Raw genomic sequence first — 21,506 nt, 5'->3', positions numbered from 1 at the left:
TATGAATCAATAATTCTTCAGAGCTAGCACAGATATTTTCAAATATATTGGGCACAATAAAATGCCAGACAGAGCGAGGAAGATCATCCTCAGCAGCACAGGGACTTGTCCCACTGCTTTATTCCCATTTCCTCCTTTAACCAGTTCAATAAACTTGGCTTTATTACAGAATTTCAGAGCTTTGAGGCACCAAAACTTGTAGTATATTTGAAGGTCTCTAAAGCATAAACCCTACACTTCTAGTGAAGCAAATATTAGAAGCATTTATTCATTCATTTGAATTTTAACCCTTAGACATCAAAAGCTTGCTAGGTCATGAATGCAACTCCAGCACAAAAATCAGTAACTAAGAACAGTTTTGTATTTCAAGTTCTTACATTAATATAGTCAATAAGAGTTCTCTGGTTACTAAATTTTTCTAAGTATCTGTGTACATAAGATCTTAAATCCACACTTCCATGCTGAGCTTTAGGTTTTTTATTTTCTTATTTTTAACTCTTTTCTCTTCTAGTGTCCCTCTTAATGAATTCTGTCTCCTTTAATAAGCAACTTTCCCAGCTTAACACAGACTCCCATTTCAGAGCTATGTAACACTGAGTGTTCTCCCTGCCCTAAAAATTTGAATTTACAATTCAGCAACAAAGTGTACCTCTTTCATCTCTGCTTTACAGGCACTTTGCAGGCTTAGGCAGCACTTGGGTATACTAATTTCTTATTTGTGTTCCATTCTGAACTCCTATCAATTGTTATTTACTCTGAACTGCACAGAATTAGCATTTATAACTTCAGTAAGAATGGTAAATTTTGTAAGACAGCAGTATTTTACTCACTTGATTTTCAGCTCCCTTTGGACTGCTCTGATCTTTCTGAAAGTCATGAAATGCTTCTTGCACCACTTTGTCCAAGTCCACTTTGTCTTGGAACTCTAGCTCAGGATTTCTCTCCAAAATAACAGATATAACCATCAGCAACTAGAAGGCAGAAAAAGACTGTAAGACTTTAAATTTGATTTTTTAAAATTCAGGTTACATAACAGCACTGCTGGTAATTGCATATGCCTCTTTGAAGCAGGAAGCCATTTAATAATGGCACAGGTAATAGTGCACAGATAATAGAATTCTGACTTTGATAAAAGAATCACTGGAAAAGCAGGCTTTCATGAAAGGTTACAATTGCTGGTGACTACCTAGTTAAGGGCACTGTGTAAATGATTGACAATAACATCTAACTTGGCTGGGAGCCAGGGAAGTTATTTTCCATTTTATTCAGTTCACTGTGTGGCTGCACAAATGCTGGTGCTCAAACAGTGGGGAGGGCAAAAAGCAGCAAACACTGAACCTCAGCATTTGGTATTTTGAGGCATAATTACAGATTATATGTCATACTTTGACAAAGTTTATAAAAAACAAGGTCCATAAACATCAATAAAGTCTCAGGTCTTCAGAGTTTACATTTCTCACATCTGAAAGAGGTTTAAAATAGGAAGGTGAGCATGACAAGTGTCCTGTTGAAATACCTACAAGTGGGCAGTGGAGTCTGTACTGGCCATGTTTGGTTTGGTAATTTTGGTCTCTTTTAGCAAAAATTGGGGATGTTCCAACCACCAGCCTGACCATTACTTGTGAGCCAGAAGGGAGAGGGATTTGATTTGATTATGTGCAGTGGTGGGGAGGGAGTTTAAACAGCCTCTTGCTTTACTGTTTGGTACAGGAACATGAGGGAATGGGAAGTTATTTGATTCATTAATATAAAGCAACTTATTAGAGCAGCCTCAGCAAAAATGGAAAGAAGAATCCTTTGGAAGGCAAACTGATTATTTTAGAGCAGTTTTGGCTAGACCTAGAAAATTGTTAGGAAAAGGCATGGGCTAGGGACTTGAAGGAAAGGTACTTTGGAATTACTCCTTATTAGTTTTTACCTCCTGTGACCTAATTGCATTGGTACTGTCATTAATATTTTGTAGAGGGGAAGAACATTTAGAACTTGGTATATTCTGAATATGTTAACAGGAACCTGTTTAATCATAAACAATCTACGGAGAAACCACTGAAGTAAGTTTTAAATTTAAATTGCTAATTCTTGAGATATTTGAGTCTGGGTTATTTTTTTTTTCCTTCAGGCTGTAACACACTCATGCATATTATAAAATTTCATTAATTGTTAGCCACAGACCTCTACAATAATTTGCCTGTATTGTGGCTGGTCGATGTCTTGCAGCATATCTTCAACCAGAAGGGAAAAATTCATTTCATACATCGTCATATCCGATAAGGTTGGTTGCTGAAAGATAAATAATACTGTTACTCAAAGACCATATGCATTAAATCAAACCCACCCCCAGGTAGGGCCTGTTTACTTGTTGAATCCTACTCAACAAAGAAATATGACCAATGTAGGATCAAAAAGGGAGCAGATTTCAGAGTCCATGATTTGGAAAGAGTTTCCTAGATTTATGCTTTTATCAATGTGCATTAATAGAAATACTTGGCTTCCATTCTATTCTAACTGTATTTTACTCCCCTCCTCCAAAAAAGAACTTGAAAACAGTTTTCTGTTTTTCAATTACAATAGGAACAAGTAAAACACCATGACATAAAATAAATATTAATGACAAAATAATTCACCATTTTCAGGTAGAACAGAAATAACTGAGCATCTCTGCTGATTTTACCTGTGGTAGGAATCTCCCTGCCACTATCAAACCATTGGGGGTCCTCTCGAGGATCTGCCACACCCGATCGTAGAACCCGGCCGGAGTTCGGTTGAGGGAACCATCAATCTGCCTCCTGTTCAGCCAGCTCCTGGGGGCAGACAGGGGGAAACCTCACATGAAAACCTCTTACAGATGCACAGCAAAGCCATGTTCTGTGCTGTGAGCCAGTAAGGTGAGCAGTGCCATCAAATACATCTCAATATGCACATGCAGTACATGCGCTTTCAGGTGAGGGTCACTCCAAACAAACACAATAAAGATGCTCAGCCTGCAGAGATCAGAATGTTATTCTTAGGTGTGTGTTTGTTTTATGTAAGTGGAGAAAAAGAATTAACTGTGAAATCTATCCAGCATAGTCCAGTAACAGCAGCAGATCAAATTCATCATGTCTAATCACATTAGAGAACGTATTTCAGCAGAAATTTTTGCTGAAAGGTAAGAATTGCTGAAGGTAGGGGTTTTTTTCTGGTGGTGTGTAGAAAACAAGTGGCCTGTAAATTTAGAAAATTCAACAGAATGGTTTTGTTGAACTAAAGCTTTGAACAAACTGAGTTACATTGGCCATAAATCACAAATCTTGTTTGTCTTCAGAAGCGTACTGTCCACACCCTCTTTCACTTACATCCATCAAGTCTGGAATTTAATTTTCCTATTTTTTTTCTTCACAATATTATTACAGCAACGGGGCTTTAGCCACAGAGTTTGAGACACCAGCAATGTGTCACTCAACTGCCAAAAACTTGTGTCTACTATGACAGATCCATCTTACTCTCTGTACAGCTCTATCCTTGGATTAGGACAAGAAATCTTCCATAAAAGCAGAAAGACCAGTGGTGGTAGAAATAAGAGGTTGTTTTCTTGATTCAAAGAAAGAAGCATTTGAAGATGTCAAAAATACTCTGACCTATACATATTACCCTGGCAAGGAAGACAGTCTTGTAAACTGAAAAAGCAATATTAGTTTTACAACTATTTGGACAATTAAAAGAACAATGCTTCATTTAAAAAAAGGTTACCTGCAATCTTGTAACCTACATAAATAGATTCAAAGTATCTATGGAGTCTGTACTCTGTTGGTGAGATATGTAATATATGCATCTACATGGCATCATATCCTGGAGCCCAGTGTAAGAGGTAGGAAAATTGCAAAAATTTTACCCTCTGTGAAAACTTGGAGAGAGGCTGGTGGTGGAGAGACTGGATGGGGAGGTAAATAGACCATTAGCCCTTCCTTTATGACAAATTAACTGGCAGCAAGATATGGTGTCACACCAGAAGAGATTTTTTTTCTAAAGATCACAAGAGTAGGAAAAACTGTCACCGAAAAAAAAAAGGCAAGGAGACAGTGTTCTGTAGTTCCTGGCAGGAAGAGAACTTCTAAAAACGAGTCATTAATGGGCAAGGAAAAACAAGTTATAATTCTGTACAGGAAGAAGTTAAAGATAGGAAGTTTTGAAGGATATGCTGGCAAGCTTTTGTACTCAGATAAGCCCCAAAAAGAATCCTCATCCTCAGAAAATCCATCTGAGTGCTCTTTACTGACCTATCTATCCTGTGTTACAGGAATCAAAGGCAGAAGCTGCTGTGGCAGTTCAGGTAAGATCTCTAATGATGGATGGTGCTTGAAATGCTTACTGTGATTGACCAAATTGTTTCCTAAATAGCCTAATACATAATGGAAAAAGCTGCAAAGAGAGACTAGGGGTTGTTCTGCTGCAGTTTTAGGGGAATAATGTCAGCATTAACGTGAGTAGAGAGAGCAACTAAACAACAAGAATTTAAATAAACGCAACCAAGACACTGAAAAGCACATGGGAGATATAGTACATGGCCAGTTGGACTGAGAGATGAGACACCAATTTAAGGAACTTGTTTCTCAGGCATTACAGATTGGGGAAAAAAACAGATGTGTTCTGAATGAAGCACAAGTAATAGGATGTGTTGTGCATTTCCTCTTTGTTGAGAGATAAGGCCATCATCCATTCAGTCAAGGACTGTGGAAATTATCAGCTGTATTATGTGCCAAAGATTAATCTAACTTAACTTGAAGTAAAACCAAAAGGAAGAGTTTTGACTTCACTCTTATCAATACAGTTCAGTGGAAATATTGTAATCTTAACTTTTGTCTTGCATACTTTGTATCACAGTGAATGCTCTTTTTGGCAGCTGATTACAGCTTGGAGAAAAGATGGCAAGTTTCAGGCAGTACCACTCTCTCAAGAATTCTAGAGAACATCTGTTCTTAATTCATTTAATAACCCAGAAGAAAGAGGGCACTGAACAGCAGACAAACTGTTCTTACAAGCTACTTAAGTAGAGGTTATTGGGTAATTTTTGGCTCCTTTCCCCACGTCAAAGAATGTAATGCTTCATTTTACAGTAGACAGATCTCTTTTCTGTGGCAGTAAAGAGAATTCCACAAAGATAAAGCTGAAAAAGGAACATGCAATATAAAAGAAACAATTGTGGAACCTGGATACATACAAAAGAATGAAAAAGTGCATTTTCCTACGTTTCCTTAAATAAGTATATTACTGATTACAGATGCCTGGTGATTTCAGGGGTGTGCAAAGCAGTTCAGAAACTAAATTCACTTGAACAGTGGATTATGAATGAAAACAGGTGCCACAAACCCCCCCATCCCATTACCTGCCCGGCTGCTGTGGCTGAAGGACATCCAGCAGAAGCTGCTTCACTTCACTGGGGGACATCTGGTACAAGTCCTTGGCTGGCATATCCCCAGCACGGATTTTCAATTCATATTTCATAGCATGAATAATCCATCTGAAGCAATGGAAGGAATATATTTACTAATTAAATACAAAGTTTCCAAATATGAAAAATTAGTCTAATAAAATAGCTCATAAGAATTCCACATGATCCTTCTATTTAGCTGTCAGGACATGCATAAAATATCAGACTCTACTACTCGTACTGTTGGATTGGAACATGATATGAACTGAAAGGGATAATGCATATATTTTAAGAAATGTGTTGTGGAGCGTGCTTTCCATAGAAAAATTTGATTTGACTACAAAAAATTGATTGCAATTGACTACTAAAAAAATTGACTGCAAAAAATTGATTTGACTTCATGCCCTACATCCCATGTTCATTAAGACAAACATTTACCTGGCTTTTGATGTTAAAATTCTTATTCAAAATTAGGCTCTGACAATATATGCATTTTGCTGAAGAGTTTTAAAAAGCCATTAAAACGACAAGATTTTACTTTTAAAAATACTTCAGGGCTTATTTATACTTTTAGCCTTTGAAACTCCTTTTTGCATTCTGTCACACTTTCTTCTGCTACTCCCTTTTGAAAAAATGTGATTCAATAAGAATATGGCAACAGCGACGATTTTTAGCCTTAGGTATCAGAGAGGCAGACCTTGGCAAAGTATTGAAGGAAAATGCTGAGTTTTATTCTGCACATTATGTAAAACTAGTGCTACAGCCTCCAGTGCAACATCAAAAGATGAAATAATGTATAGATACATTTGAAGCCAAATAACTGAGCACAGAGCTCAGTCTCTTACCATCTACACTGGATCAGTTCAAGCAGGTATTACTAACAAAAGGAAGAAGAAACTTAACTAGTTTGTCTTCAAACAGTCCATCATATAACACCTGATCAAGTCTGGGTTACATCAAAGAGCCTTTCTGTGATTATCCCAAAATGCAGTATATTCTTAAGGGGGCTACATTGTCATCAGTATTAGTCACATTCCACGGTCACTTAATTATTCAGCCAACAAGGTGCAGAATGTCTGTGTTTATGTAAGTCAAGTCACAATCTTTTCTAAAAAATTCTCAGTAACTACAGGCAATGAGGAGATGTCCAGCCAGCTGATCCAATGTTGCTTTAAATTTGATGTTTCCAAGGCCATGCATTGGAGGTGCAAGACACCAGAGAAGATTAGGCAACATGGGCATATTACATTATGCAGAACATACTACTTTCATTAATTTTAGCAGGGGAATAGTGTCCTTCTCTTGTTATTAAGATTAACAACACAACTGGCTCAGGAATCTGTCCTTTCCTCACTGAGGACTCAAATGTGCCTGTGTGTAAGTCCCTCACTAGTATTTTCTCTTTGCAATGGCCTACAAACCATAGCAAAGTCAAGACTGGACCTTCTCCTGAGCTCTTCACTGATAAGAGAAGGGTAGAAGTCATAGGTTGGGAGTTTTTACAGTAATAGGCCTGTCAGCAACTTGATCTATTTCAACATGAAACCCTGAAAGCAAATCAATAACAAGACACTAAATCAAATCATTACCAAACTGGAATGGCATTTCTGTGAGAAGGTTAATTTTGCTCACTGGAGTGGGTGATAACACTGAAATAAAGGAAATTGAATCTCTAGCATTAACCTTGGAAGAAAGAAAAAAAAATTGCAAAAAGGACTAGATACAGGGAATAAGGAGGGGGAGGAAAGAAGAGTAACATGGATCTGTAGAGGGGACAGAAAAGCATTTCAGTGCCAAAGAATAGATGTGTTCCAGTCAAATCTAATACAGGCATTTGAAAAATTTTTGATTTTATGATGACTAGAATGTACTGCTAAAGTGGAAATATGACTTTTGTCTGCTTGAAAAAAGGCTGCTGGTATCTACCTCCAGTGCTGAAATGCTATATTTTTCTCTATGGAAAATGGAACACTTAAGTTCTGATTTTTAAAGCATGCTCACTAATTCTGTATATCTCAGTCAGTAGCACCTGGCCTCTTCAAAGAAGTCCTTATTCAAATGTATGTCTCTTCCTAAATGTGAAAAATAATTAACTCCTGTAGATAGCAGAGTAAATACAGATACCATGGAATATGACAATGCTCCAGCACAGACTATTTGTAGGTCACCTTGTCAACTAAAAGAACAACCCACTAGGTAAATGATGTTTTAAACTTGATTCAGCTTTGTGGTTCCTGGCTCAGACAAACCTAGGCAGCTGATGAACAGTCAAGGAGTGTTGTATGTTGTCTGCACTAGGGATACTGCTCAGCTGGAGAGTGAGGGTATTTGGTTTGAGGTGGTTTTGAAGAACAAAATTAATTTTCGGCAACAGAATCCCACAGCATCCAACCCCACTAAGGCCCATTGTTACAGGGATCCAGCTTCAAAAAATCCTCTAGTTCACCATATCAGCAGTAGGAATGCTCCAAATGGACCATTACAAGGACTGCCCCTCCTCCACTTTACACTATTGACTGCCAAATTTGAGAATAGTTGTGCACCTGTTTTTGGCAAACTAATTTAAAGCAGGCTTCCTAAAACTGAAGTATACAAGTTCTGCTGCATCATCTTACATAAACCATTTCTGCAATGTAGCAACCATCTGCATACATCTGAAGCATGTATGTTCTTCTGCAATACCAGTAGTAATAAAGAACAATATGAGATACTTTACTGACCCAATCCGTATCTTCAGCATGCCCCTGAACAGCTCAGGTGAATTTGAGATGATCCAGCCAATGTGTATGACAAGTTCCTGCTGAACTACGGCTTCTCTTTCATCTTGTAAATGGCATTTTTCATAGATTATGTTCTTAATCACTGCTGGGGATAAGGGGTTAGAAATAACTTCTTCCTCCTGGCCAAAAGCTCCAAGTGTCACCTACAGTATATTGAAAAAAATTCAGAAGATACAGACAGGAATAAAAGCATTGGAGAAGCAATTCAGAAATTCAACTTCATCAACTCTGCTTTGCTTGTTAAAATTGCACAACACAAAAATAATTTTTTGTCAATGGCTGATGCTTGTTAATACTGTTAATTGGATGCTATTGAAGTAATAAACTTCACTAAAGACGACAATAAATATGGAGTATATTTTTCTAAAGTAAAATAAAAATGTTTTGGTTATAATCATAACTGTAACATTAGGTCTAGACAATATGTCATTTCATACATTTCAGCTGTGAAGCTCACTTTAAATTCAAAATCAAATTTATAGTTTTGGTTTTTTATTTCTAATAGCATCCTAAAAGTTACAGCCTTCATTTTAAGAAAACATATTGCTGCTACCGGATTGTTTAACCACAAAAAAGGAATTTTGTCAGAATTCGGGTTTGTTTTTAACCTGCTGTCAGTAAAACAGCAACACTAGTTTTTCTCCTATAATAAAGACCATTGTTATAAAGTGACCAATGAAGAAAAGTTAGGTTAAAAAGTTGCAAATAGCCTCAAATCATGCTGCACGCAGGTGCAGTTTCCTCTACAGCTGTGGAGCCTCAGAAGCACAAACCTAAACCTCAGTCTGGAGTAGGACAAAGACAAATTTGTCACAACAACATTGCATATAAGCAAGTATACACATACACATACTTAATACAAAAATACATAAATATTCAATTAGCATTATTTGGAAGCAGCTATTCATGAACTTAATTAAAATTATTGTGCTGGGGGAAAAAAAAATTACATCCTCCTTAGGAAAGGAAGAAACACTGTTGATTAAACTTTGTTGAAACAGAATACTAAAATCCTGAAAGACCTTTTGCTCAGCTGCCACCCACGTGTTGTCTTATGTTCAATTACAGAGGATGGCTACATTTTCATTAAAGAAGTCTTTCAAAACTTCTTTGAAATATATATATAAATTTTAGAAAGGTTTGGGTGGGAAGGGACCTTAATCTGCTCCAAGCCCCATGCAACCTGGCCTTGAATACTCCCAGGGATGGGGCAGCCACAGCTTCTCTAGGCAACCCTAGCCAGGGCCTCACCACCTTCACAGTGAAGAATTTCTTCATAATATCTCATCTAAACCTACCCTATCTCATTTTGAAGCCATTCCCCCTTGTCCTGTCTCTGCATGTTCTTGTCAAAAGTCCCTCTCCAGCTCTACTGGAGCCCCTTTTGGCAATGGAAAGGGCTCTAAGGTCTCCCCAGAGACCTTAAACCTGAAGAGTTTCATGCAAATCATGCCTCTTCCCCTCTTACCCAAATGCTGAACTGTCTTTTCAGTCCCATTCTGTCACTGATTAGAAATAGAATTATTAGCCAATTCCATGTGCAATTATTAAATATATCTCCATTTTCTCTGGATTTTTCTTCTTCAGAAAAGATTTTTTAAGCCATTGGGGACTTTTAAAAGAAGCATCAGAGGCCTTCAAAATTAAAAAGTCATTTGTTTAGTTTCTCTGTTATCATTCCTTAATACATTTCTGAGGAGCAAAGACTTACCTGCTTGCCCTGAACTAAAACATTAGTAATAGATGGTGCAAGGCTGTCCACTAGTTTACCTAAAAGACTTGCTGCGAAGCGCACAACAGACCTGAGGGCAGAAAACAGAGCAATCCCACTACATATCACAAGCTAGTTTAATGAATTCATATAGCAGTTTAATGTCTGCCACAGCAGAGATCTCAAAACTAACTCAGTGAATACATCATTATTTATAAAGTGGAATTTGGATCAGATTTTATGTACTCTTCTACGGCTTTTCATTTTTTAGTCTAGATATAGGTTAATGGATCAATAATAGATCTCGTTAGAACTCATTAAACTGCCAGCTCCATAAAAAGCTTCTCGTTCTCTTCTCAGCAGCATCTTGAAAACAGACAGGTAAGAGATGCCAGCTCCTCTTTTAAGACATTTTCATCATTTTGCAAGATAAATAGACTAAAAAATTACCAAGGTTAAGGAAGAGTCAGAAAGATTTTGCAAGAGAAAGTACAACACGTAACACCAAGGCTTTGTTGTGTGTTCCATGCTGAGGTAACATTTTGCATGTGTAACATGAAAAGAAGAGACCTGTGTAACCTGCTAGGCTCAAAACAAGCTGCAACTTCTAAGAAAAACATTTTTCCATATATGCAGTTGATGGCTAAAGATACGAATACTTTTAATAATAATTTCCTGACAAAATACAAACCTAACAGGCCTGTAATTGAGCTTTTCTAGCACAGGTTTTGAGGCTACTAAGAATCATTTATTCACAGAGTTAAGGAACAAATTGTAATACTCTATAGTGTTAGTAAAAGCTCAAACAGTTGATGCTGATTCCTCTGAAAACTGCTACACACTTCTTAAGGTCAAGAGCAAAGCATTTAAAAATGCATTAGCTGATACTATCAAAATGCAAATAAGCAAAAAAATAATCTCACAGAGCTGCACTTCAGCTTTCTGGGCACTTTACCTGTTTCCCATGTACCAGTAAAGTAGTAATATGTGGGGTTATAGAAGAAGAAAATTTCTGTGCAAATGCAGCACTGTAGCGCAACACCAACCTATATGTATGTCACATGGCAATCATGGAAGAGAAATGAAAAATAGTTTACATATTTTGTTTCTAAAAATACTTTTGATTTTAATTATTTACAAAAAAATACCACCAAGGTATTTTGGTTCTATCTCATTATTGGCAAAGGCCCGTTTAACTGTATGAAGAGACCAAAAAAAAATGAAAAACAGTTTTATATTTACAGACTGCTCTGTTAGGAGTAGTTACAGAGTGAGAGAACAGAGTTCAAGACAGGCTCAACTCATTTCTTTGATAAAAATAAATTAAATTTCTACTGAGCTTTAGTGCAAAGAAATTAATAAACAACATGTAAATATCAACCTGTTTGCTAAAACCTTTCAAAGTTATTGTGACAAAGTAAGGCTCAAAGCAAATTAATTCAGGACAATAAATCTGTATTGTATCAGTTTAACTGATTTATATCTGATCAGCAGCCTTGCTACAGAAAGCTATGATAATATTTTATCATGCCCTGTAAGAAGTAAGAATATTAGTAATTTTTTCTCATTATTTCAATTTAATGAGAATTGTACATCGGCAGTTTTGCACTCAGTGCAAAACCAGTCTATCACTTTTCTATTTTAGAAGATAACAGTAAGAAGACATTTGTTAATTTTTTAAAGCATATTAAACCAGATCTTCAGCTGCCATGCACCAACATCATTTTGTCAGTAAAGCTGTCATTTTTCCCCCTTTAAGTGTGTAAGGATCCAGCCTTACTTTCTATAAACACATTAGGACAAAAAAATGGTGTAAAACATAAGGAACATGATTATGTGTATACAAACCAGAGCTTTCTGCTGCCAGCTCGTCTATAGATTCTTTCAATATGCTCAGCAACAGTACCTAAATGCATTTAACAAAAAAACAAAACAAAACAAAACATAAGCAAAAAAGATGCACAGGTTTCCATTTAATAGTAATAAGTTAATTTTATGAGATCGGTTAATTCTGAATCTGCTTTAGTAAAGCACTTTTTTATTATGCTTAACATCTAAAATTTAGATGCAATCAAGTCCCCTGTCTCCCAGCATATGTTGTTATGCAAGAAGCCAAACCAGATTTCAGCTGAATTTGCTGCTTATGATATAGAGATGCTCATGATATCAGCCATTCCTGCTATATATTGGGGAAAATTAATCTACATGCATATTTGGCCTATAAAAGGTATATCCCATTATAAGGTACATACTCAAACTGCAGAACCCAAGGTTCTGCTTCTCTTTTTAGATTTAGGGTTTATTGACTGTGTGACTATTTAATGTCAGTCTCAGTAGTCTCCAGTCGTAGGATGCAGGGAACTTTCAGTCAGTGACTCAGACTGTTTAATACAAAGTGCATATTAAAAAGGTTATCATCACGCACCATTTCATGTGGGATGGCACAAAAAGGTCTCTACAAGTTAGTTCTGAATGGTCAGAGGCACAACAGCCTCTGTCCTTTTTTTTTTTTTACATAGATGATTTCAACAGAGTGATCCAACAGTCATTAAGTGGTAATGTTGGTTGCTTACAGAGGTTAGGAAATCTGCCTTGAGATTTTTCTAGAGCAAAGAACACAACCTACAAAGGTCTAAAAGAAAGTTCCTGAGGCTCTCAAAACCTGACAACAGTACAGGTAACTGGCAGAAAAGCTACATGGGCCTAATGTGCAGATTCCAGTCACAACCTGCAACAATACACTGGGCGTCAGCCAATGAATTTTATTCCACTTGACATTGTTTTCCAGTACTGAGTGCAGTTTTGGGCACCACAACATAAGAAAGATACTAAAAAGTGCCCAAAGAAGAGATCCAAAGGCTTTCCCTTGCAGGGAAGCCGTGTGAGGAGTGGCTGAGGGCACTTGGTCTGTTCAGCTGGAGGAGACTGAGGGGAGAGCTCATTGCAGGGACAACTTCCTCAGGAGGGCAAGAGGAGGGGCAGACACCCATCTCTGCTCTGTGGGGACCAGGGACAAGACTCCAGGGAATGGCCTGAAGCTGAGTCAGGGTAGGTTTAGGTTGGATATTAGGAAAAGGTTCTTCCCCCAGAGGGTGGTTGGTCACTGACCAGGCTCCCCAGGGCAGTGGGCACAGCACCAGCCCGACAGAGCTCAAGGAGCGTTTGGACAATGCTCTCAGGCACAGGGTGGGATTCTTGGGGTGTCCTGTGAAGGGCTGGGAGCTGGACTTGGATGAACTTTGTGAGTCCCTTCCAGCTCAGGATATTCCATGATTCTCTGACATTTTTAATATAGCAATACGGATATAATATATGCTTATGTCAAAATGACAACTCTTCATCACAAGACTCAGCTGACACCAAAATTAAGAAGGAGGGTTCAATAACATGAGGTGCTAAGTCACTCCTTGGTGAATAAGTAAGAGAACATTATTTGATCTGAACATTCCTTTTTTTCTGAGGAGTATTCTTATATACAAAGACAGCTAATAAGCAGTCTTTGAAAAAAACAAAACACCAAAACTTGCAGCACAAAGGCCACGAGCCTCAGTAGCCTTCTGAGAATTATTTTACAGGAATTTAAATCCTGTGCTCTAATACAAAGCCATAATAAAAAATTAGAGTAGGTTTCACAGATACATTGAAGTCGGATTACATCAAAGTAGAATAAAAATTAATATAAAGATTCATATATTTCATACTGTTACAGACATACAGACTTGTCTTAAGTTTGAGTTTTCTACACAAGGTCAGATTCTCTATTTTTTTGATCTGTGCACAGAAAATTACAACTAGATAGAGCACTGGCCTACAAACAATCTAAAAGAGTTCATACATTCAGCAGCTCATTCCCCACCACGCTATGAATTTGCATGTCCCATTTAATGCAGAAATTGCTTTAAATGGCAGAGAAAACAGCTACACAACTGCTGGCATGCACAGCTATTATTCACGTTCATTGCAACCAAACATACATCTGCTTCCTCAAATACTCTGAATAGTCAAATGAAAGAAGCTCTTACCTTCCTTGGTGATGAAATTCGGTCCTTCCCTTTTAAGCAATATACTGGAGAGTAACGCTTGACTTGCTAGGCAATTGCAGTCCTTAAAAAAGAAAAACACCAGCAACAACAAAACCACAAATAGCCTTCAGATTTTCAGTGAAGCAAAACCAGAACAGCTATTAAAAATTTCAAGTGCAGCCAAAGGGCCTTTTTTTTTTTTTAATTTAGGAAAAAGTCTACAAATGTTGTTTTTAAGGGGATTTCACAACTATTTCATACACTATGTGTGCTGTATCCTTGTCACTGCTGCTTGCAGAGGCTTCTCTGTGCTTCATATTAAGTTGTGATAATTTGACCTTGGAAACATTTCCTGACTTTTCTTTCTCAGGTCCTTTCATTAACAGCATAAATGCTTGTAATGACATAGGGAACCAAGCAGAATACTTTGTGATTTTGTATCAAACACTAGATCTAGAACAGATATTGGTAGTTTTCCTCTATATACAGGAAAAATACCAGATAGGAACTTTAATGACTTGATGTCATTAAGAGGTTCACAGTCCATCCAAGTGAATACCCACTACTCAAGCCTTTTGAATTTCAGTTTGTGAATAAAGTATCTATTCCTAAGACACATAACAAATGGGTCCCCTTCTAAGTGGTCATTTAGGACCAAAGATGATCGGGGTAGCTGGGAAAACTGACAGGCAGCAGTTACAGCACGAAGGGCCAGAGGGTTCTGCAATGCTAAGATGAAGGACTGTAAAGAGGAAGATTCTCCGAGTATGAACATCACACATTTTATGTTATTAGCTGCATTATTAACACTGACTATGACACTAATGCTGACCTAAGTAGGCTGCTCTTAAAAAGAATATCGACACAGAATTTCTTATTTCACAGGAACGAAGTTACACCGTATTTTTATCAAGTTTTCTTACATTAAGTTTCTGCAGGATCTCATATGTTGACTTGTTTTTCCAGTCATTAATATTTACATCTGGTTGCTGCTCAAGTTCAGAAGCATTTGGAGTACTAGACTGTCTCTTGACTTTTGAATGTTTTGGGAGATCCAACTCCTCCAAACTCTTAAATACAGGAGCCCTGAAAAATAAATATTTCATTTCTTCACAGTTCAGAACATATTTTAACTATCAAATACCACATTGTTACTATTTACACATAGCCTTACTCTTCGGTTTCAGTGATTCTTAGGAAGTCAAGTTGTTCAACAACTGCTCCAGATATTAATGTCTGAAATGAAAAATTGAAAAAAATTTTAAAATATATACATTACTATATAACTGCCTTTTGATTTCAGTATGTTGCTGGTGGTTTCAACTGACAAAGTAGTTTCTTTATCTACAGTTCCAAATATTTTTACACTTCCAGAGTATTTTTCCTCTCTCATAAGGAAAATGACAGCTTAAGACAGCAGAAGTCTCCTGAGGCTGCTCTCTTCTTTGCTGGTGTTTTGTTGTTCTTTTGCCTGCAATTTATGGCTTCATCAAGCAATGTCCATCCCCCAAAACTCAAGTCTGATGAAAACACCTGAGATCAAGGATTTGCATTGGAGTCCTGCACAGTACCCATGTTCTGGATCATATTGCTCATTATTTCAGGGATTGCTGAAGGACGGGCGGGTTTCCTGTCAGTCTCAGCGATGTTTCAGGCAAACACTGCACAATAACATTCCTACACTGCAGTCATCCCTTAATCCAAGCATGCCTGCCCTAAGTTTGCACATCAAATGCAGCTTACAAATACATGCACCTCAAAAGATTACATACCTGAAACCAAATGTTGCATTTATCTGATGTAGTCGTTACAATTTGTTGCTTCTGAATTTATGTGAATTCCCTATTTATCTACTGCCAGAGGGAACGTGTTGTACCACAGCATTTTTAAGACTGCTTTTGATGGTTCTCATTAGCTAAGTAAAACTGAGTGTGTATTATGAACTTCTATATTCCATTTTCCTTGTACACGAGCTGCAGTAAAATATTGATCTCTTACACTGTGAGATGACTGAATATAAAAAAACCTGCTTTGCCTTTATTACCAGTGTCATTCATTCTCTGCCTTGCACATCTGCTTGAACACAGGATGACAACGAAGGGAAAAATCAGAAAAGAGCTGCAAATCTTCTGAACATACATATTTTTAAATGAAATAAGATTTGGTATATTTTACAGGAAGAAAAGAGCATTCACTCAGAGACACACATTCTCTCTGGGCACGTTTACCATGTGCATCTAAATGAAGCAGCTGAATACAGTTTGCAAAGATCAATATATATTTTGTTAGAATAGATGAATTATTCAAGAAAACACCAGGAATTAGACATGTCCCTTGTTCTTTTCCCAAATCCTTTCCTATAATGAAACAAGACTGTTAAAAAATGTGACAACTGTGCAATAAGACTGAGAGATTCTAGTTCAACTGCTGGAGAAGAGACACTGTATCCCAGCAGGAAAGGCACCCACTACCATCTCCATTGGCTCTAAAGTGAAACAAACATTTGTTTGTAGTTTTCCCATGTTTCAGTGGCTAATAAATAAAGCAAAGACCAGTGACTGTCAACACCTTAAACCCTTTAAAACTGCTCCTTACTTTTTACATTAAAAAAAGGATTTTTCCAGAAGGTCCATGAGTATGGAAGCAAAAGTTTACTCCCTGAGAGTTGTTCAGTGTAGTGCTTAAAATAAGGGCACATATAGATGGAGAAATTTCTTGCCTGATAATACACCAGTTGAATCAATGCAATGCAAGAAAGTCCCTGCAGTTAAAAAAACCAATAAACAAACCAAACCACAATAACAAATGCTGTAGCCAAATGAAAGGTTCTCCCCGGACTTTTGCTATAGAAAGAGTCAATGGTACCAGGAGAGACAACATGACCTATACAGGACCAGGAGAAATACATAAATATTTAAAGATTCCAAGAATGTCTTGAACCGTCATAGGTAGGAGCATTTCCTTTAAAAATGACCCAGCTCTTCTACAAATTAATGATTTTTTAGGGAACAAGAAGTCATAACTTGGTCTTCTCTCTTACAAAAAAGGGTTCTTCAATAGGTGTAAACTAAGACAAACTAGCACATACAATTATGTAAAACCAGCACCTCAGTAATTTTCACATTTTAATGAATAAATTTTCCTGCTTTAAGATGAATTCAAACAGCAAAGATGTTAAAACCAGATCTTAGTTCTTGTAAGAATTTTAATATATGTGAAGCACCTTTTCTCCCCCCTTGTTGATTACCTAATCAAAAGAAATCCCTCAGTGCTTGACACTCTGCCTTTATCCTTTGGTAGTAATTTCACAAGACTTCCTAACATAAAAAAATCGTTCTCCCTTCTGAAAATCCTCTGTGAAGATTTTGACTTTCAAAAGACTCATCAAAAGGAATTAAAAAAAACCCATGTTTCTTTTGAGACAAACCAAGGTGTACCAAATGTCCTGAGTCTTGACTTCTTAATTTTATGATACTAGATAAAATCCTTAGAACCACATAAAAACCAAAAGTAGTAAGAATACATGTACCCATATTAGGAGTTAAGGACTCAACATTCAGAAAAAAACAGCATACCTGTACTCTGTCAACATGAACTTTCACTCCTCCAACAACTCCCTTTCTAAAGGCTGCCAACATATCTAATATTGGGCTGAATCTGCTCCCTCTGAAATTTGAAACAGAACTCCATTAATTTTGCAATTAGGTAAATACCACATATGTCAGTCATGCTTTTATGTCTCTCTACCTTATATTGTCCTCACGGATAAGCACCACAAACAGGGGCCGACCGTGCATCTTCCAGTACTGCTTAATGAACTGCAGGGCATTCTAGGGGAGAGAAAATATGTTGGTCACAGAAAATCACAAAACAACAAAACACAAGCACAATGTACCACAACATGCAGTACAAGACATTAAAAGAGCTGTCTCAAAATAACAGCACTCAAACACCCAACAGGTTAAAACCACTATATCTAATCCATCACAAACAGATTTCTTCAAGGGATACAAGCTGCTTTTCAAGCCCTGCTATTTCATAAGTGTTCTGAAAATACTCATAAGCTTGTATATCAACCATGGAGTAAACCATGAGAGTGCAGGGTATTGAACTACATGCAGTGACCTAGGAAGTGTACGTGGGGATCCAGGGTTTGAATCCCAGCCACTAGGGTGGAATAACCAGGGCCACCTCCTGTGCACTGGAAGTAGCTGCTCAAGCCCAGGGCATGTGGCAGGTAAGCTCTGCACTGCTGCCCACCTTACAGGCAGGCAACTTCTAATATTTGTGTAAAATCAAGTAGTATTTCTTCCATGTAAGGCTTCTCCCATAACACCAGTCTCATCCCTCTTTTCAGCCAAGAACATTTGTTTTCCCAAAGAAACAAATGATAATTTGTTTGCTGCCCTACAGCATTCCCAGTTGCTTCTGGGGCAGTTTTTCTGTCAGACAGAAATGCTCACTAGAACTCATACTGGGCTGACAGGATAGTCATCTTAATACACTTTCCAGCTGCAAGATTATTTTTGTATTAAAAGAACACACATACAGAGTGTTCCCATTTCAGTCTTCTGTTTTATCAGACTTCCCAGTTTATTCTTCTACAGGCTCTACTTTTGCCACTTTCTCAAAGGAGAAGTTACAAATACCTTAATGTCATCAATCAACATCATAACATCCTGAGACATGTAGAAATCACTGAGATCAAAAATGATGGAGTAGCAAACTACTGTCTTCCCCAGTATTCGATAGATCTGTTGAGAGAGAAAACTTCCATTAATCTTTTCTCTAAAATAGCTGAAGCACTGAAGTAGCTGAAAATGAAAATTTATTTTGAAACTATCAAAGTAATAATGACTGTAGAACAGCTGAATTTAAAAAAAATAATATAAAACCTACACATTTAATTTTTTATCCCCATTCAGCCAAGTATTCAAATACAAGGACTTGAAAGTAAGATGTATGCATAAAATAAAATTGAATTTCAGTTATGTTTAAAATAATTCAGAGAATAACTCAGTGCTTATCTAAAATATACATCAATAATAGGAATATAAACATTTCTTGAACAACCTTTGATGTTCCAAGGCACCCTATGGGTCTGTCCGGTCTTCCAGATAATCCCAGTTTCTCATTGACTCCCAAATGAAAGTAAGCCTGTAAGAAAGAATCAGGGAAACTGATAAAAACAGCTTTTCTTATGCTCCTGCCATATCTTACAAAGAAAGTTGTGTGTATTCTGCTCTGACTAGAAAACAATTCCTAAAATGTGGTCATTATTTCTATTCATGGGGTTTTTTTTTAAAACTTGTGGTTTCCTATATTAGGTCTCCTTTATACTTTCTTACTCCTATTACTTTTCTAATCTATATAATTAAAATTTTTTAATTTGCTTAATGAAATAATTTTTTTAAAGGATCATTTGCATTAACTGTCTGGCCAATTTTGCCTTCTGTAATGTTTTTTCCAGTGTAGATACAAAGGTAAAAGAGGAATATAGGAAGTCTTTGAAAATCTATATTCTAATTTTAGTACAAGCCTGCAAAATTAAAGCATCAACAACACAAACAAAAGGGAATTATCTCATTATTCATACCTTGACTCTTATTTATGTATTCCTAGTACATATGAAAGAAAAAAATCTTCATTTATTACAGTATATGAAAATAAAACCATAAGAAAACAACTAAGCTGTGAGCAAGACATTATAAACATACCAGATAAACCTGAATGAAAGGTGTAATTCTTCCTTATTTGGGCAGTTTTAGGTAAGGAACCCACCATTACTACAGAATATTTAGAATTCTGAACATTTTCCGAAGTTCAGTTTTTCTTTATGCTATAGGAGGATAATTGAGAAGCAAATGAAAACAAACACTTGAACAAACATTACACTCAATAGCTTTTTATTGCTGTCAGCTTGGGGCCTTCCTGATCCTGCCTATGTTTCTGCATTAATAGCAAGAACTATTTAAAAGAGAAAACAAAATTACCTAAATGACCAAAATGACCTGTTCATCCAGGCTATGTAACCCTATTCAAGTGGGAAAGGAACGGAGCCACTAGAACAGGAACAGCTTTAAATGACCCATCCTTGCATAACAAAACCAAACAACTTCAACCTCTGCTTGTAGGAAATAATAGAGACTAGAAAAATGGCAGTAGACATGACAATTTAACACTAAAACAACCTTCCTTTTGATGGAATGAAAAGCAGAAAATGCTTTCTTAACAAAACCAGAACTCCATTAGCATTGTAACATTGTCTCTTTCCTTGAAGACTCTCAGCTGGAGGCCTCATGTTGACAACACAACTACTAAAGATGTTTTGTCTTCTAGCAATAGTACTCCATCTTGACCTGGTACAATCAAAGCATCAGTTCTGATTCAGCACTAGAGCACTGAGCAGTGCATGGTTTCGTGCAAGTCCAGCTGCTTCAAGCAGGTGTGGTTTTTCTTTTATTAAAATGCCCTTCAATTCTAGATTATTAAATCTGCTAATAGCAAGAAATGGCTGCGAAAGCAGACCAGACTGTTGGGTTGATTTATGAGCATGAACCAAACTACAGTGGTCTTGCACACCATCTGTTTCTGTGTTCCCTTTTTTTTTTAATCAGTCTGTGCCTACAGAGTATTCCACTCCTCTCCTGTGCTATACTCCATGTATCTTATCCCATTTTCTTGTTTTCCTCTTCTTTCTCTTTTCATTCCACTGCCATTCAAAAGAGGTAGATAACAAGCTTGGGGAGATACAAGCCTAATAGCTTGATATAAATTCTTATTTTTACAAAAGAAATGTATAGTTAGATAAAAAAATCTTAAATGCAAAACTCCTTACTTTGACAAGTTCTTTTTGAGCCCATATCTGGATTGGTTCCACCTGCTGGGGGGTCTGAGTTTGGATTCCATATGTGTTCAGAAAAACTTGTAAGCTACAAATGAAATAAGGACAAATTTAATGACAAAACACAGAATAGTCTTAGTTTTAACAATTATCGTGGCAGGAGATACACAAGTAGCAGTATTTTATTCTACACCATTTAAGATATCTATTGTTCACCCCTTCCCTAACACATGCATTCTTAATAAAAGTAAATACGTACCGCTGACTTTCTGCTATGAGGGCCACATGCACTACCAAATCATTTTCTAAAGGACCCTAGAAAATAATGGAAAAAATATTATTAGCATTGCTAATTAAAGATTTTGTTCAATATAGCATGAACAGGGACAATGGCTATTTGAACAATTCACAACTACAACAGACATCACTGTCTGCATTTCTTTTTCTTACAGCATGAACAAATTGAAAGAACACCATAGCACTAAAACTTGTCAGTCTCAAAACTATGGGAAGACTGTCCTATCACTAAGACAAGAGATGCGTTTTGGAGAATCATTAATAAACAGATTTCTGGTAATCACTGTTTGGATTAGTTTGGGGTTTTTAATTAAAAAGAATCACATATGAAAACCACTAAATTTCATACAAAAATTTAGAACTTATCTAATTAATGTATCACTTATATATGCCTGATACAACCTAATGTTTTGATACACGTTTTTGTAATGAGTGAAATAATTCA

At 36.8% G+C, this 21,506-nt stretch overlaps 1 protein-coding gene across 6 annotated transcripts in view; it reads right to left on the bottom strand.

Annotated features, from left to right (window-relative positions):
- Positions 1 to 21,506, bottom strand: part of PHKB (phosphorylase kinase regulatory subunit beta) — a 65,284-nt gene that overhangs the window by 2,124 nt on the left and 41,654 nt on the right. For 4 of the 6 annotated variants that reach the window (XM_025896353.2, XM_018084744.3, XM_018084759.3 and 1 more), the window contains 16 exons: positions 21,024 to 21,079; positions 20,759 to 20,852; positions 18,994 to 19,077; positions 18,570 to 18,674; positions 17,668 to 17,750; positions 17,496 to 17,586; positions 15,095 to 15,156; positions 14,844 to 15,006; positions 13,921 to 14,002; positions 11,747 to 11,804; positions 10,854 to 10,944; positions 8,128 to 8,330; positions 5,363 to 5,497; positions 2,672 to 2,801; positions 2,173 to 2,280; positions 831 to 971 (listed from right to left, as the gene is read on the bottom strand). In XM_025896353.2, the coding sequence (XP_025752138.1) occupies positions 831 to 971; positions 2,173 to 2,280; positions 2,672 to 2,801; positions 5,363 to 5,497; positions 8,128 to 8,330; positions 10,854 to 10,944; positions 11,747 to 11,804; positions 13,921 to 14,002; positions 14,844 to 15,006; positions 15,095 to 15,156; positions 17,496 to 17,586; positions 17,668 to 17,750; positions 18,570 to 18,674; positions 18,994 to 19,077; positions 20,759 to 20,852; positions 21,024 to 21,079 (1,686 nt within the window). Of the gene's footprint in view, positions 1 to 830; positions 972 to 2,172; positions 2,281 to 2,671; positions 2,802 to 5,362; positions 5,498 to 8,127; positions 8,331 to 9,898; positions 9,990 to 10,853; positions 10,945 to 11,746; positions 11,805 to 13,920; positions 14,003 to 14,843; positions 15,007 to 15,094; positions 15,157 to 17,495; positions 17,587 to 17,667; positions 17,751 to 18,569; positions 18,675 to 18,993; positions 19,078 to 20,758; positions 20,853 to 21,023; positions 21,080 to 21,506 lie in introns of all 6 variants that reach the window. The other 2 variants (XM_018084765.3, XM_018084754.3) reach the window with 1 other exon arrangement.

The sequence above is a fragment of the Manacus vitellinus genome, unplaced genomic scaffold (assembly GCF_001715985.3).
Source record: "Manacus vitellinus isolate BGI_N305 unplaced genomic scaffold, ASM171598v3 scaffold_10_pilon, whole genome shotgun sequence".
Taxonomy (NCBI): domain Eukaryota; kingdom Metazoa; phylum Chordata; class Aves; order Passeriformes; family Pipridae; genus Manacus; species Manacus vitellinus.
Note: the sequence above shows the minus strand (reverse complement) of the source record. Positions and strands in the feature narration are given on the sequence as shown.